Below are 15469 nucleotides of genomic sequence, written 5' to 3' on the forward strand. Positions count from 1 at the left end.
GGTTGTTTTTTTTTTTGGGGGGGGGCTGTTTAACCCGCGGCAGCAGCAGCGGGAGCCCGGGATGCCGCGGGCGGGCGGGTCCGGGGCTCCCCCCGGGAAGGTCCCCGCGGGGCACCGGGCCGGGGGTCGGGGGCTGCTCCCGGGGGTCCCGCACCCACCTCCTTCTTGACGGTGCGCAGCAGCCGCTGCCGGGTCTCCGCCTCTGCGGGGAGAAGAGGAGAGAGAGGCCCGTTAGTGCCGCCCGACCCCGCCGGCCCCATCCCCGGTCCCCCCGTTCCCATCCTCACCCGCCGGGGCCGCCGCCATGGCCCTGCTCGGCTCCGCAGCGCCCGCAGACTGCCGGGCACACCGGGACGGGCCGCCCGACCGCCCGCCCCGCCGGGGAGGGGCCGCCGCCGCCGCCAATCCGCGCCCGGCACCGGGAACCGAGCACCGGCCACCGGCACCGGCACCCCCGGCACAGCCGACACCGAGCCTCGAGCCCCGAGCCCCGGCACTCCTGGGCACCCCCGGCACCGGGACCCCCGTCACCCCCTGGACTCCCGGCAGTGGCACCCCCCGTACCCCGAGTACCCCCGGCAGCCCCAGCACCGATCCCCGGGCACCCGCAGCACCCCCGACACCAGGCACTGACCCCGGCATCGCCGGGCACCAGCACCCCCGGCACGCCCAGCAGCGGCTCAGCCGGGACCGGCCCCTCACTGGGGTCCCAGCCATCCTCCAGCTCCCAGGGGACACCACCGCCCCCAGGCACCTCCCAGCTGGACCCCTTTCCCCCCAGCCAGGCCCCAGGTCACCCGAGGCCGAGGGGCCCCGAGGTGCCCGGGGACGGCAGCGTGTGACACAGGACAGGGAGAGCCCTCGGGGTGTCCCTGCACACGAGGTTGCTGGGGCAGTGTCCATCCTTGGATAGGGGTTCAGGGCTCTGAGAGTCCCACGAAGGGGGAAGCACCCACGTGCTCACAGCCCCACACCATCCAGGCACACTCTAGGGACCAGGGGAGACCAAGTCATGAGACCCCCTTTTCCTCCTCTCAAAATCACAGCCCCTCAGAAAGTGGCCCTCCCGCAGCTCCATTAACGCATCTTCTGTTTTTCTCTTTCCTCATTTGGTGTTCCAGGACATTTCCATAGAAACAGCATCCCAGCTCCTCTGCAGTCCGGTTTCCAATAACTACAAAATACATTATTGCAAGGGCAGCAGTGCCCGGCCGTGCTGCATGTGGGCACAGGGCCACTGGCACAGCCCCACTGGCCATCCCTGCCATTGGGACTAATCCTGGCATGGACAGCAGGGATGTGCTCCCACCTCTGCCAGCCCCCCGTGATCTCCTCCGCTGCTCCCAGAGCTGAGCTGCACCCTCTGCCTCGGAGCCTTTCGCTCCATGCTGGTGCTTGGTGGCTCTGGAGACAGCAGGAATGATGCTCCCAATGGGTCCCCTCCAGTACCTGGACTGGCAGGAGAACAGGAGGGAGCTCCCGGCTCAGGCTTAATCTGAATTCACTCCCTTCTGTACTTTACAGGGGCCTGGAGGAGACCTGGGCCATATCCCTTGTAGCGGAAAACCTATTTCCGTGTCCTCTGTTTGCTTTTTGCTGTTTATTTCCTGTTAACAAAGGTGGTGGCAGCACAAATGTTACAAAGTTGCAGCAACAGGCACAGCTTGATTGGGAGTATGTGATCCCTGATCCAGATAGATCCCAGAAAGATTTTAGGATCCATGGGAATCTGGCCTGGACAGCTCTGGGTGCTGCTGGTGGGGGTCACAGCTCCCCTCTGCAGTCACTGAGCATTGACTTGACCCTCAGGATTCTGATCCCAGCCCAGGGATTCACCCTGGCCTAAGGTTGGGCTCCCTGCAAGTGACACAGGACTGCTGTGCCATGCTGGGGACTGTGTGCCTGGTTTGTCCCTATGGCTGCAGCTCTGCTCCTTATGGACACTGGCTGTGGACCCCCAGGGCAGCAAGTCCAGTGCCGCTCTCACGAGCTGCACCAGCACATCTCCTCTGCCCAGCAGCCTTTGCCAGGGGTCTGTCCATGGAGAACCCTGTGGATGGGGTCCCCTTCCCCTAAAAAGGGGTGTGGGAGGAGAAGGACCAAAGACACAGGAGCCCAAGGCTTTCCTGGTCTGACCTGAGATCCACAGCCCAGTCAGGAGCTGGCCCTGACCAGGGGCTCCAGATGTGCTTGTAGCTCTGCCACCCTGCCTGTCATGTACTGGTGACCACAGGCCCTACAGCCTGGACAGGCAATTAATACACACTAATAAATACCCATGATGATGTGTCCTGGCCTCATCAAACACCCTGTGGGAGCACCATGAGATAGCAGTGAGTGTAATTACCAGGGCAGAGGCAGCTCACTTGCTCCCCTGGCCTGAAATTTCCCCTGGGGCAGAGCAGAGCTGTGGCTCTGCATACCTGCGGATGCTGGCACAGAGAAGGTGCCAGGTTCCTGAGAAGCTGGGCACAGCACCATGTCAGGTACAGCCTGGCACAGCTCCAGTCTCTATGAAGCTTCTCCAGCCCAGGATGAGACCATCTGACCTAAACCTGCCATCCAGGAGCAACCCTGCTACACAGGGGTAATAAATTGCTAATTTATTACCTTCCTTTGGGGAAAAATCAGCTGAAAGAAGCACAAGGACAAACTCTCCCCAAGCCTTGCTGATTCCTTTCTCTTGGAACATTCTTCTCCCTGGATTAAAGACAGGTGGGAGACGATTGGCCCTTATTTTCTGGAGCCTGGAGAGCTTAAATGAGAGCACGTTGATCTATACTTAATGTGATTAAGTTACATCTCTGATTATCATGCTAATTAAATTAAACTTCCCACTACTGCCTCTGCAGCTTAAACAGGATAGTTGTTTTAAGACCACAATTTGCTCCTCTGCATTTCCCTGCACAGATGAGCAGGTGGGATAAAAGCAATCTGCTAATCAAGTCATTGTGGTGTTTTGAAACAACTTCTACTGCAGTGGATATTCAAATTTAAATCTGATTTGAGCTGGATTTAAACTGTTTTCAATCTAAGGTCACTTGAGCTTTGAGTAAGGAAAATAACAGGAAAAAGCAGAAATAAACGGAGTGTGTCTGTGTTGAGACAGCAAGCTATTGGAAGAAATTCTTCCCTGTGAGGGGGGTGAGGCCCTGGCACAGGTTGCCCAGAGAAGCTGTGGCTGCCCCATCCCTGGAAGTGTTCCAGGCCAGGTTGGAGCAACCTGGTTAAGTGGAAGGTGTCCCTGCCCATGGCAGGGGGTGGAACAAGATGAGCTTTAAGGTCCCTTCCAAACCAAACCATTCCATGATCTCCCCAAGACACCTCTCCCCCGCCCTCCTCCCGCCTCCAGTAGCCCTGAGAACCTGAGAACCTGCACTGCTCTTTCCACCTTGCAGCTTCTAAAACAAAACGGAGATTTCAAAGCTCTGCCCTCATTGCTTTGACAGCGTGGCCCTGACCCGCTGCGGAGGGACGGCGGCACGGGTGGGGGGTCTGGAGCCCCAGGAGAGGGTGGGAGCTGGGGGAGCAGGATGGGAGCACTGGGAGCATTCATGGCTCATTCACCAGCAAGGACCTGGGGGATCTGTCAGGGATGGAGGTATTGAACTGACGGTGCAGCACATCCCTGGGCTGGAGTGGAGCAGCAGTGGTGCCTGGGAAACAGATACTGGGCAGCGCCTCAGCACAGGGAGCTTTCAGACAGCAACGGGCACATCCCTGTGCTGGCAAAGCACTGCACAGCTCCAGCTTGGAGCTGCTGTGGGAACAGCTCCAGCTGTGCCAGGCTCACACTGTTCCTGCACTCCCAGCTCTGCCCAAGGTGGGAGGACAAAGCACATCCCATGTGATTTAACAGATTAATGTGGGGAAAACAGGGGGCTCTTCAGGAGACAAAGTAGCTCAGCTTTAAACGATGCCAGATTCACACTAGGAAAACGGTCTCAACCCAGCACCCTGTGCTGAGGGTGTCCTTGCTCCACACAGACCCCTGCAGACCCCCACAGACCCCCACAGGTCCCCTCAGACCCCTCAGCCAGCTCCTTCAATCAGACATGGCAGTGACTGAGTCCATCTGCTGAGCCTTCCTGAGCAGAGGCAGGACCAGGGCACGGGAGGGTCTCCCCCTTCGTTACACAGAGCCATTCCATGTAAACCACCCAGAGAAAAGAAGGGTAGCAAAGAGAAAATGCTATTATCTATTATCTATTATTTTTTACAGCTGCTATGGCACCAGCTGCCTCTGTTCTGTCATTTATGCTTGAGCTGATCTTTGGTCAGGGTGTTAAACCCTGCTCCCCTGGCACACTCACAGGCAGATCACACCAGCAGCAGGGATTTCTCACCTTCATCCCAAAGCCTGGGACAAGGGCAGCCCCTCTGGCAGCCCCCGCAGCCCCCACTGCTGAGCACAGCCTTGGCTTTCATCTCCACACCCGCGCTGAAGGACTGGGACTGGAATCCACAGCTCTGCAAAGTCCCAGGAGTGACACAAATCCTGTATAAACCGCAGGAGATTAACTGTCCCTCACCTGTGTGCTGGGGCTTGGCTCAGGGAAAGCTGCACTGGGGCTCATAGAGGGGGGCTGATGGTGGAGGGGCTCTGTCTGGCTGTGGTGGGACGCCCCCAACCTCCACTCACTCTCCCCTCAGAGCAGAGACCACCCTGACACCCTCCCACCCAACCCCTTCACTTGGGGTAAAGTCTCATTGCTCCTCATAAACCCACAAGCAGAAAACTTGTATTTGAAAGGAGAGGTGTTCAAGGAACAATAATTTCATGTTAAAGGAACAATAATTTTGGGCTTCCCAGCGCAGAGGGAGAAGCCTGTAGAGTGCAGCCCACCCAGTGTGGGGATTGATGGGACCAGAACCTACACCCGTCCCTGCCTACTGGGAGGGGGCAGCCCTGGGCTGGGCACCCCAGTTCGTGCTCCCCACACCGGGTCAGGGGACACCCAGGGGCACACAGTGAGGTGGGGTGGCTCATTAGGAGAAAAAATCCCCTTCCCAGGGCTCTCAGGGTCATGTGCAGGCAAGGAGCCGGTGGATGATGTCCCCTGGCAGAGCCATGTCCCCTGCTCCTCCTCCACAACCAGGGGTGTGCAGATGTGGCACTTAGGGACATGGGTGAGTTATGGCCTTGGCAGTGCTGGGGGAACAGTTGGACTTGATGGTCTTAGAGGGCTTTTCCAACCTCAGTGACTCCATGATTCTGTGATTCCATTCTATGACACCCCAAACAGCCGGGGCCAGACGCACCAAAAAAATAAATGTGTTTTTAACTGGAGGTTTCTAACGGGTCTCCATGTGTGTGCCTGAGGGATTAACAGTGTCCAGAGGCTTCCTGTGCTGGGCAGACACCGGGCAGACACCAGGCAGCTGCGTCACGTCGTCACAGCAACCCGCTTACCCTGGCCCTGAAGCCGCAGCTCCAGCTCCGGCTCTCATGGTCTTTCCTGGAGTTTCTTTTAATTACAGATGAGAAAGGCTGGGACAGTCAGGGCTGGAGCCCCTCAGAGCCCTGGGAGCACCCGGTGACCCCGTGCTCAAGCATGTATCACTGCAGTAAAATCTGCTGTTAAACTGACACAGGGCAGAGCGGTGGCTCTGGGGACACTGCCATTCCCTCCTGGTCACAGCTCAGCTGTGAAAGTTATTTCAATTTCATGTGGCTTATTCCCAACAATTCACACCCTAGAGAGACCCAGCGAGCCCAGATGGATAAGGTGACCTTTAAACATCCCTTCCAACCCAAACCATTCCAGAATTCCTGATCTTTCCCTGCAAGAATGAGTGGTCACCTCCTCCAGTGGGTCTGGTGTCATCATTTGCAGAGTGGTAACAGCAAAACACCAGGGACAGAGAAATAAGGATTTTTCAGGAGGAAGGAGGAAACAGGGTCCTGTTTCACCAGCCCAGCTACCAAATACACCCAGCAGGTACTGAGGGGATGGGACCCGCAGGGCGAGGCTGGTCCTGTGGGGTCCGGCTGGTCCTGTGGGGTCCGGCTGGTCCCCACGAGATCAGGCTGATCCCCACGGGGTGAGGTGGGTCCCCACAGGGTGAAGCTGGTGGTCCCTGCGGGGTCAGGCTGGTCCCTGCTCGGGGGCTGCTCTCCCCTCCTGCCTTTGATCAGAGCTCTGCTTTCCCTGCCGGCTGCTCTCCGTGCCGTGGGTTTCCAGCGGGAGGTGGGGAAGCGCAGTCAGCCTGACCCTCCCCTCCTCGGATCTGTCATCAGCAACAGAAAAATCCTCCCCGGCCCCAAGTTGCTCAGCCTGAATCCTGCAGGATTTGCCAGGGCAGCAGGATGGCAGAGCAGCCCTGCCCGGGTCCCCTTGCCAGCCTTGCACCCCTGAACCCTCAAACCCACCCCAGGGACAAGTGGAGCAAAAAGATGGATTTCCTCCTCTCGGTCATCGGATTTGCCGTCGATCTGGGCAACGTCTGGCGGTTCCCTTACATCTGCTACCAGAACGGAGGGGGTAAGGACACCACTGGGGTTATTTAAGTCTTCTTTTGAAGAAAAGACATCTTTTTTCTCATTTTTTCGTCTTTCCCACCCTGAAAAACTCCATGTTTCTTTTCTTTCTTTGTCTCCAGCTGCTCTGCTCTGGACAGGGCGGTTTAGAGACCGACCCAACTTCTCCTGACATCTCTCTCTGTTCTGTTTGCCTCTTTCTTCATTCAAAATCCTCCTCCATTCCCTCCATCCTCCTTCCCTGGGGTCCTTCCCTTCTTCCCTGGTGTCTTTCCCTCCTTTCCCCAAGGGGGCTAGAAGTGTGTTAGCAGCTCTAGGATCACAAAGGGAAAACTAGCCCGATCCAAACCACGATAAAGGATTAAGATCTCTAAATTTGGGGTGGGAGGTTCATACACTCTATGATCATGGGACTCTGGGAAGCTGCCCTTTGGGGTGGCTTGGTTTAAAATCATCCTCATGAGGATCCCACCCTCCTGCCGTGGATCTTGGGCAGCAGTGCTGGACCCCATGAGCAGCCCTGGCTCCAGGGGGTTCAGCCTGTGAAGGATCAATGGAAAATGAAGATACAAAAGCTTAGTGCAGGAAAAATCTTTCAGTAAATGACAACTAAATAAATTGCTTTAAATGGAGCAGGGTAGAAACCTCTCTCACATGGAAATCAAAAAGGAGGGATGAGAATTTTGTGCTGTTTGCCAAAGTCAGCTTTCAGGGAACATCCTCTACTGCTTGGGAAAATTAGAAAGAGATAATTAGTTCCATACTCAAGGCAAAACTGTGGATCCCAGGTGCCCACACTGAAGCACAGTTATTTGTGAGTTGCTCCTGTGGGATTGGGACCAAAGCTGAGCCCCTCTGTGTGGCTGTGGATCGGGTGGGGGATTTCCACCCACCCCACACACAGGAGGGTGAGGAGTTCAGGCAGCGGCTCTGGGGGACTACAGCCACAGTCCCTGTAGAACAGGAGCACCAGGATGGCCAGTGCTGGGCTCACCCACAGCCCAGGACCTGCCTGGAAGGGAAACACTGGAGAAAACATTGCCCTGCTGGGCCAGTCCAGCCTGGAGGAATACAGGAGGGTGCTGGGGATACTGAGGATGCTGAGAGTACTGGGGATACTGGGCATGCTGGGGGTATTCAGGATACTGGAGATGATGCTGGAGATGCTGGGGATACTGGGGATGCTGAGGGTGCTGGGGATGCCACATCACATGCACACAGAGGGCTCTCAGAGAGAGGAGCCGTGGGGGTTAAATTAACTAGTCCCAGCAGAACTCGGAAAGCGGCTCCACTTCCAAAACCTCCATGGGGTATGAGTGTAGCCCTGGTAAAAATGAGATTGTTATGAATAATGCAGATTACAGCTTAATTATGCGTCTTGGGGTGGCTGTGCCTATTCAGTGGGATTTTCTCCAAAATACTTCTAGACCTGAGGGGTGCTTGGAGTCCCTTCCCCTGCACCCCAATGGTTTGTGTGGCTCTTTGTACCATCCTGGCCAGAGGGGGAGTCCTGGGAAGCCCAAGAAGCTGGGACTCCAAGCAGGGTCTCTCATCTCTGAGCCCCAGATCATTTCCAAAGCATCTCACAAACACATCCAAACCCGACGTGCTGCACTGGGGCAGCACCGTGAGGGAGGAAGGTGACAATACCGTGGTCCTCCCCTCGCAGCCCGGTGGTGACCCTGCTCTGCTCCCTCCCCACAGGAGCTTTCCTCATCCCCTACACGCTGATGGCTGTTTTTGGAGGGGTGCCCCTCTTCTACATGGAGCTGGCCCTGGGGCAGTTCCACAGGACAGGAGCCATCCCCATCTGGAAGCGCATCTGCCCCATCTTTAAAGGTGAGAGCCCCCAGCCCAGGCCCCACGTGCTGGGGTGCAGGGCCATGCCGGCAGTGCCGCTCCCCACAGACGTGTCCCAGGGGCTGAGCCTGCTCTTGGCTTTTCCCAGGCATCGGATTTGCCATCTGCATCATCGGCCTCTACGTCTCCTTCTACTACAACACCATCATTGCCTGGGCTCTCTACTACTTCTACTCGTCCTTCTCGGGCACCCTGCCCTGGGCGAGCTGCGACAACCCCTGGAACACCCCTGACTGCACCAACTACTTCGGCAGGAGCAACGTCACCTGGACCAACTTCTCCAGGTCCCCTGCCGAGGAGTTTTACACGTAAGTCCACGGATGTGGATGGTGTGTTAAAGCTGGGCATGTCCCTGTGGAGGCACTTGGGTCTGCTGCTTGGAAGCAGGTGCCTGGGAGTAGGCTGTCAGGTGGGAATGCTCTTGGGGAGCTCAGGACTGCCTGCCCGGGGTTGATCCTGCTCCCCGGCCGTGGGGATCCCTGCCTGCAGGAGGAAGGTCCTGGAGATCCATAAATCCAGGGGTCTGTACGACATAGGGGAGATCCACTGGCAGCTGCTCCTCTGCCTCTTCCTCATCTTCGCCATCGTCTACTTCAGCCTGTGGAAAGGGGTGAAAACCTCTGGGAAGGTAAGGAGGGCTCCAGCAGCAGCCCTGCCCTGACACGGACATGCCAGAGCCCTGGGCAAGAGGGACCCATCACCAGGTGGGGGTTTCGCAACTCACTTGACTGCAGGAAGAGAAAATATCACCTCCCTCCCCCCCAGCCCCTGCCCCTCAGGACACCCCGAGTGAGCTGTGCCTGACACAGGGGGTTGGGTGCTCGGTGGCGCCGCGGGCTGACAGCTCTGTCCCCCCAGGTGGTGTGGGTGACGGCCACCCTGCCCTACGTCGTTCTCCTCATCCTACTGATCCGGGGGGCCACCCTGCCCGGCGCCTGGAGGGGGGTCGTCTTCTACCTGCGCCCGGACTGGGGCAAACTCCTGAGCACCGCGGTGAGTGCAGGGGGGGGACACACTGCCCCAGGGATGGCAGGACACAGACACCCTCCCTGGGACACCCACCCACCCCTGCCCACGGGTCTGGCCCCGCCACAGGGGATGGGGGCCTTGTTCCCACAGAAACAAGGTGCCCCGGACAGGTTCTTGGAAATGTAAATCCGTAATTGAATCACCCATTTCATTTTCGCCGGGTTTTGTTTGTGCCGGGCTCTCGCCCCAGCCTGACAATGGGCTTCCTGTGGGTAATTACCAGGCAGCACCTGAGAATTCTCATTAGAGGTAATGAGGGCCGTGCTGCCAGCACCGAACCTGCCGGCAGGAGTGGGTATGGGGATTTGGGGCTCCCCTCAACTCCATCCCCCTCCAGACACGGGCAAGTACAGGTGACACTGCTTAATTCTGCTGCTGCAGGACCCCAGGGTGGATACCAGCTCCCTCCACCTGGTGACATTCCTTGGGGGGGTGAGGCAGGCAGGAGATGAGGTTTGGACACATGTGCCAACACAGCCCCCATCCCTGTGCCATGGGGTGTCCATGCCGTGGGTACCAGGGGGCACCTCCCAGCCCCATCCCAGCCCCAAGGCCCCCCTGCCCTGCCCATTCTCCTGTTGCTTCTCCCACCAGGTTTGGGTTGATGCTGCTGCACAGATTTTCTTCTCCTTGGGTCCTGGATTTGGAGTACTCCTTGCCCTGGCCAGTTACAACCATTTCCACAACAACTGCTACCGGTGAGTTCTGCAGCCACGGGCCCCGGTGGGCACAGGGGCTGCACAGGCATAGCTGCAGCAGGGGTACATCCTGACAGCTCCTGGTCCCCGTGGCCACATCCCAACAGCTCCTGGTCCCTGTGGCTGCAGGCTGAGCATCTTTCCCCATTTCACTGATGATTTTGGTGTGAGGGACCAGAAGAGGGAAGGAGGGGGGGGGAAAGGTGGCCAGAGCAGCTCAACCGGGGTGAGGGTTGATCTGGAGGGGGGGATCTCCCTACTTTCTGCCTTCCAGGGATGCTCTCATCACCAGCACAGTGAACTGCCTCACCAGCTTCCTCTCAGGCTTTGTCATCTTCACCGTGCTGGGCTACATGGCTGAGATGAGGGACGTGGAGGTGGAGGATGTAGCCAGAGATAAAGGTTCTCATCCCTCCAGCAGCACCTTCCCCAAGCACGTTCCCGCCCACACCCCAGGCTGTGCCAGGGGACAGCCAACCAAGCCAGTGTCCCCTCCTAGGGCCGAGCCTCCTTTTCATCACCTACCCTGAAGCAATTGCCAACATGGTGGGATCCACCTTCTTCGCCATCATCTTCTTCCTGATGGTGATCACACTGGGGCTGGACAGCACAGTAGGTGCCTCTGCGGAAAGGGGCAACCCAGCCATGTCCCCAGCAGGGTGATGAGGGATGGGATGGGATGGCATGGGATGGCATGGGATGGGATGGGATGGGATGGGATGGGATGGGACATCCCCACTCTGCCATGGAGGGAGTGGATTTTCTTGGAGAGCAGGACTGTCCCCACATCCCATTTCCCCACCCCATGCCAGCATTTCCTTTGCAGTTTGGGGGCCTGGAGGCTGTGATCACGGCCGTGATGGATGAGTACCCCCAGCTCCTGGCCGGGCGACGGGAGCTCTTTGTCCTCGGCCTCATCACAGTCTCTTTCCTGGGCTCCCTGAGCACCCTCACCTATGTGAGTACCACTGAAACAGCCCCATCCCTGACCCCCACACTCCCACTCCTTCACCCCCATGGGGTCTGCAGCCACCCTCCCTCCTCGTGCTACTCCAGGGGGGAGCCTACGTGGTGAAGCTGCTGGAGGAGTTCGGTGCTGGCTGCTCCATCCTGGCAGTGGTGCTCCTGGAAACCATAGCTGTGTCCTGGTTTTACGGTAAGAAACTGCCTCTGTCACGGAAAACATCCCATGGGCACCTACACAGGTGTGTAACCCTACGCAGGTGAGTAAATTCAGGGACTGAGGGGCAGAAGCTTGTGTGTGACTCCTGGAAAGGGGATGGATGGTGTGTCCATGTGGCTGTCAGTGTCCCTGTACCCACGTGCCCAGTGGGGCTGTGACAGCTCTCTCCTCTGGCAGGGATACAGAGGTTCTCCCACGATGTCAAAGCCATGCTGGGCTTCACCCCAGGGCTGTTCTGGAAGCTGTGCTGGGTTGCTGTCAGCCCTGCCTTGCTAGCAGTGAGTATCCACGGCCAGAACTACAGACAGGTCAAGTGCAGCCTCATTTCATCCTCCTGGTCCACGGCATCCCTGGCAGGGCCGGCCTCAGGTCCATCTCCATGCACAGGGCTGGATCCATCCCCTTTGAAATGCCAGCTCCCCCGGCACTTCAAAGGCTGCTGTTGGCAAGAGGCAGAGGGGTCTAATCTCGCTGGATCTGCAGGAGAAGAGGCCTTGTGAGGATTAATTATGACTCTAAGCACTCTGCCCTGGTTATTAAGAGAGGAGTATTATCATCAAAGGAGACAGCAAACGGTCTTGTTTCAGCACGGGGACACTCAGCCTTCACAGGCCACTGTCTCATGGGGGGTCGTTAGACAAAGACCCCCAGCCCTCACCCAGCGAGGGGGGGAGCCTGGGAGACGGCACTGACACGTCCATGCTGGCCTGTCGTGGCTGGGAGAGCAGGGGGAGCAGTGGGACACGGATGGTGTTAATAGGATCATGGAATCACAGGCTGGTTTGGGTTGGAAGGGACCTTAAAGATCATCTTGTTCCACCCCCTTAACCTGATAACCCGTGGGATGAGCTGCCATCAGTGCTGGGGAGATCATGGAATCAATTGGGTTGGGAAAGCCCTCTAAGATCATCAAGTTCAACCATTCCCCAGCACTGCCAAGGATACCACTAACCCATGTCCCCAAGTGCCACATCCACATGGCTTCTACATCCCTCCAGGGATGGGGACTCCACCACTGCCCTGGGCAGCTGTGCCAGGACTGGACAACCCTTTCAGTGAGGAAATTTTCCCTAATGTCCTAAACCTCCCCTGGCACAACTTGAGGCCATTTCCTGTTGTCCTGTCACTCTTTACCTTGGAGAAGAGCACAACCCCCACCTGGCTCCACCCTCCTGTCAGGGTGTTGTAGAGAGGGAAAAGGTCCCCCCTGAGCCTCCTTTTCTCCAGGCTGAGCCCCTCCAGCTCCCTCAGCTGCTCCTCATCAGACTTGTGCTCCAGCCCCCTCCCCAGCTCCATTCCCTTCTCTCGATATGCTCCAGCCCCTCAGTGTCTGTCTTGGGGTGAGGGGCCCAACCTGCTCACAGGATTTGAGGTCCCTCACAGCTCTGCTCCGCTTGTTACAGTTCATAGTCATCAGCTCCCTCCTGGACCAGCCACCCCTGACCCTCTTTGACTACCAGTACCCTGAGTGGAGCACCTCGGTGGGACACCTCATCGGAGCATCGTCCTTCATCTGCATCCCCTTCTACATGGTGTACAAGCTCGTCTGGACACCGGGGTCTCTCAAGCAGGTCAGGAGCAGGATGGGCAATCTCATGGCTCCTGGGTGGGCTGGGGTGGGCAGAGACCCCTGCTCGGGTCAGCCCGAGACCAGGGTCAGGGAGCTGGGCAGGTGGTTGTGTCCTCAGCATCTTTGTTCATATGGCAATTAAATCCCACCGGGAGAGCTGCCTGGGAAGCGCTCAGAGGAGCGTGGCTTCATGGCAGGAAGGAAACCTGTCGCAGTGTAGTTGTCGTAGTTGTTAGGTTTGGTCGATATAGAAAAGCACACACATACACATACACACACTGCACAAGAAGTTGAGACAAGTGCTGTCTGCAGCCTCAGCGCAGCAGCATCCTTTATTAGGAAAGCTAGCCCACATTTTTTCACACACTTTTTTGTAAATAATATAATTTCTACAAAATACCATTGTCGTGCACCTGCACCATGAACATAGCCAACATTTTTGTCCTTGCACATCTCTATCCTCCCTAAACCTACTTATCAACTTGCCAATTAACTCCCTGCTTCTCAAGGCCATACTGCTCATGGGAATGGTTAATTAGCTTCTCTGCTTCTCACGGGAACGGTCTTATGCCATCCAGTATACTGTACTCTTCTAGGGGTTCAACTTCTAGGGGCTCAATGGGCCTGCCGCTTCTCCCCACAGAAACCCACTGTGTTTTCCCTCTCCTGCTCTCTCCCTCAGCGCCTCGCCGTCTGCATCCGGCCGGAGAAGACCACGCGAGCCCCCCGGGCAGAGGTGGTGGGCTTGGCACCCATCCTGTAGAGCACCAGCGTGGCCGGGGGACACAGGGACTGCTGGGGCAGCAGGAGAGCAGCTGCCACTGCCTTCCTCACCACAAACTGCCCCTCTTTGTCTGCCCCGGTGCCAGCAGCAGCAGCTCCATGGTGTGCCTGAGCATCCCAGTGGAAGTGACACCGCTGGCACGTCCTGGCAGACTGGAGCCTGTTCTCACTTCTGTCAGGGAAACCTGTGATCCACAGCAGGGAGGACAGGACCCACCACAGGGAATCCTCTGATTCACTGCAGGGAGACTGGAACCCACTGCTGTGTCCTGTGGGCTGGAGGCCAAGGGGCCAAACTCCCCGGGTTGGAGGAGAACCCTGATTTCCAGCACAGACAGAGGAGGAATTTCCTCACTGGAGATGTCCACGGCCTGGCTGTGCAGACCCGCGGGTGGGAGCAGTGCATGTCTGTAGCTGTCCTGTGACACGGAAAATAAAGCTGATCTCGATGCTCGGAGGGAGAGGAGCCAGAGCCCACCTTTCTGTGTTCATGGAGCACCGTGCGTGGCTGAGCTCAGGGCTGGGCTGGGGGACACGGGGGCTGCCGCTGTCCTGACACACCAACACCTTGTTCTGCTACAATGGTCCAAGGCCCAGCGGAGGAACTGGACCCCAAGGCCCCGGGATGGGTTCCTGGGGTGGGTCTCGGCAGGTGCTGCCTCAGCCGGGCAGGTCGGTGCCTCCTGACATCCCATCCCGGCTGAGCCGGGGGCATCCGGAGAATTGGCAGCCTCCGGCATTTGAAAAGTGAAAGACCTTTACGTATCTCGTTTTAAAACCAAATTCTAGGTCGGGGCAAAGCAGCCCTGGACTGGTGTGAACCAGCCACCTGCCGCGGCTTCCCAGTCGCGTCCTATCGCTCCCAGTGCAGCCTCGACGTTCCTCGGCGCCCTGGAGCCAGTTAAACACTTCCAAAACTCACTTTCACCGCGGCGGAGGCTGGAGGGGCACACGGGGCTTGGAGGGACACGGAGCTGGGGGGACACACGGGGTTGGGGGAGATGCACTCGGGGGTTCAGGGACGCGCCGGGGCGGACACGCGGGGCGCAGCCGGTCTCATTCCCGATCCCGACCCCGCTCCCGATCCCTCGGCCGGTCCCCGGAAGGCCGGAGCCGGGGCGGGGCGGGCGGCAGGAAGGGGCAGGGCCGGGCCTGGCGCACAAAGCCCGGGGGGCGGCGGGGCTGGGGCCGCTCGGGCCGGGCTGTGTCGCGGCTGTCGCGATGGGGCTGTCGGCGGCGCGGGGCTGGGCGCTGTCCCCGGGCCCGGCGGAGCGCAGCCGGCCCTACGCGGTGCTGCAGCACCAGAACCTGGGTGAGGAGCTGGGGGGCCACCGGGCACAGCCCGTCCGGGGCTCGGGAGTGAGTTGTCGGTGTTTAATTAACGCTGTTTCTTTTCCCGCCGCAGTGCTGCTGGGCAGCATCCTCAGCGCCCTCCTGCTCACCATCATCCTCATGGCCATCTGCGTGTACCGGCCCGTGCGGCGGCGGTAGCGGAGCGGGACCTGCCGGGGCATCGAGGGAATGCTGCATCCCACCTGTTCTCCCGTCTGGTACCCACCGTCCCACCCCTGCTCTGGTCCCGTCCGGTTCTCCCATGTGGTACCCGCTGTCCCGCCGCCGCCGGCGATGCCCTGACCATGCGGGGGTGGCTTTTCGCCCGTCTCGTCCCGCGCTGCATCGTGTGGCTCCATCGTGACGTTGCTTTGAGCGAGGGCCTGTCCAGGGGCTGGAAGTCACACCCCAGCCCTCAGCGAACGGGCTCCTGGAGCTCCCGGCAGCGTGTTCGCAGCAAACCCGGCTGGCTGTGAGGAGGGTCTGGAACAACGCCCCATACTCCCAAATTGCAGCGTTTCGGCGAGGATGAT

At 58.5% G+C, this 15469-nt stretch overlaps 2 protein-coding genes across 4 annotated transcripts in view; one reads left to right on the forward strand and one right to left on the reverse strand.

Annotated features, from left to right (window-relative positions):
- SGSM1 (small G protein signaling modulator 1) overlaps positions 1-337 on the reverse strand; it is a 36442-nt gene extending 36105 nt beyond the window's left edge. For all 3 annotated transcript variants that reach the window (XM_027711247.2, XM_027711246.2, XM_027711249.2), the window contains exons 1-2: positions 288-337; positions 159-202 (exon numbers count right to left, since the gene is read on the reverse strand). In XM_027711247.2, coding sequence (XP_027567048.1) covers positions 159-202; positions 288-306 — 63 coding nt within the window. In that variant the 5' untranslated portion in view covers positions 307-337. The remainder of the gene's footprint in view (positions 1-158; positions 203-287) is intronic.
- A 5973-nt stretch (positions 338-6310) lies between these two features.
- LOC113982740 (sodium-dependent serotonin transporter-like) lies at positions 6311-13711 on the forward strand. Its single transcript, XM_027711217.2, has 13 exons — positions 6311-6485; positions 8186-8320; positions 8430-8649; positions 8831-8969; positions 9200-9334; positions 9965-10068; positions 10343-10470; positions 10568-10680; positions 10895-11026; positions 11125-11224; positions 11429-11529; positions 12655-12822; positions 13504-13711. Exons 1-13 carry the CDS (start codon positions 6311-6313, stop codon positions 13582-13584), a joined length of 1731 nt encoding a protein of 576 aa, XP_027567018.2. The 3' UTR covers positions 13585-13711.
- Positions 13712-15469: the final 1758 nt, after the last annotated feature.

Source organism: Pipra filicauda, unplaced genomic scaffold (genome assembly GCF_003945595.2).
Source record: "Pipra filicauda isolate LSUMZ 115617 unplaced genomic scaffold, ASM394559v2 scaffold33_size4404698_pilon, whole genome shotgun sequence".
In the NCBI taxonomy this organism is placed as follows: domain Eukaryota; kingdom Metazoa; phylum Chordata; class Aves; order Passeriformes; family Pipridae; genus Pipra; species Pipra filicauda.

Coding starts and splice junctions, on each gene's coding strand:
- LOC113982740 (XM_027711217.2), top strand. CDS start 6,311: ATGGCAGAGCAGCCCTGCCCGGGTCCCCTTGCCAGCCTTGCACCCCTG. Junction 8,321..8,429: donor CATCTGCCCCATCTTTAAAG/GTGAGAGCCCCC, acceptor GGCTTTTCCCAG/GCATCGGATTTGCCATCTGC. Junction 11,530..12,654: donor TCAGCCCTGCCTTGCTAGCA/GTGAGTATCCAC, acceptor CGCTTGTTACAG/TTCATAGTCATCAGCTCCCT.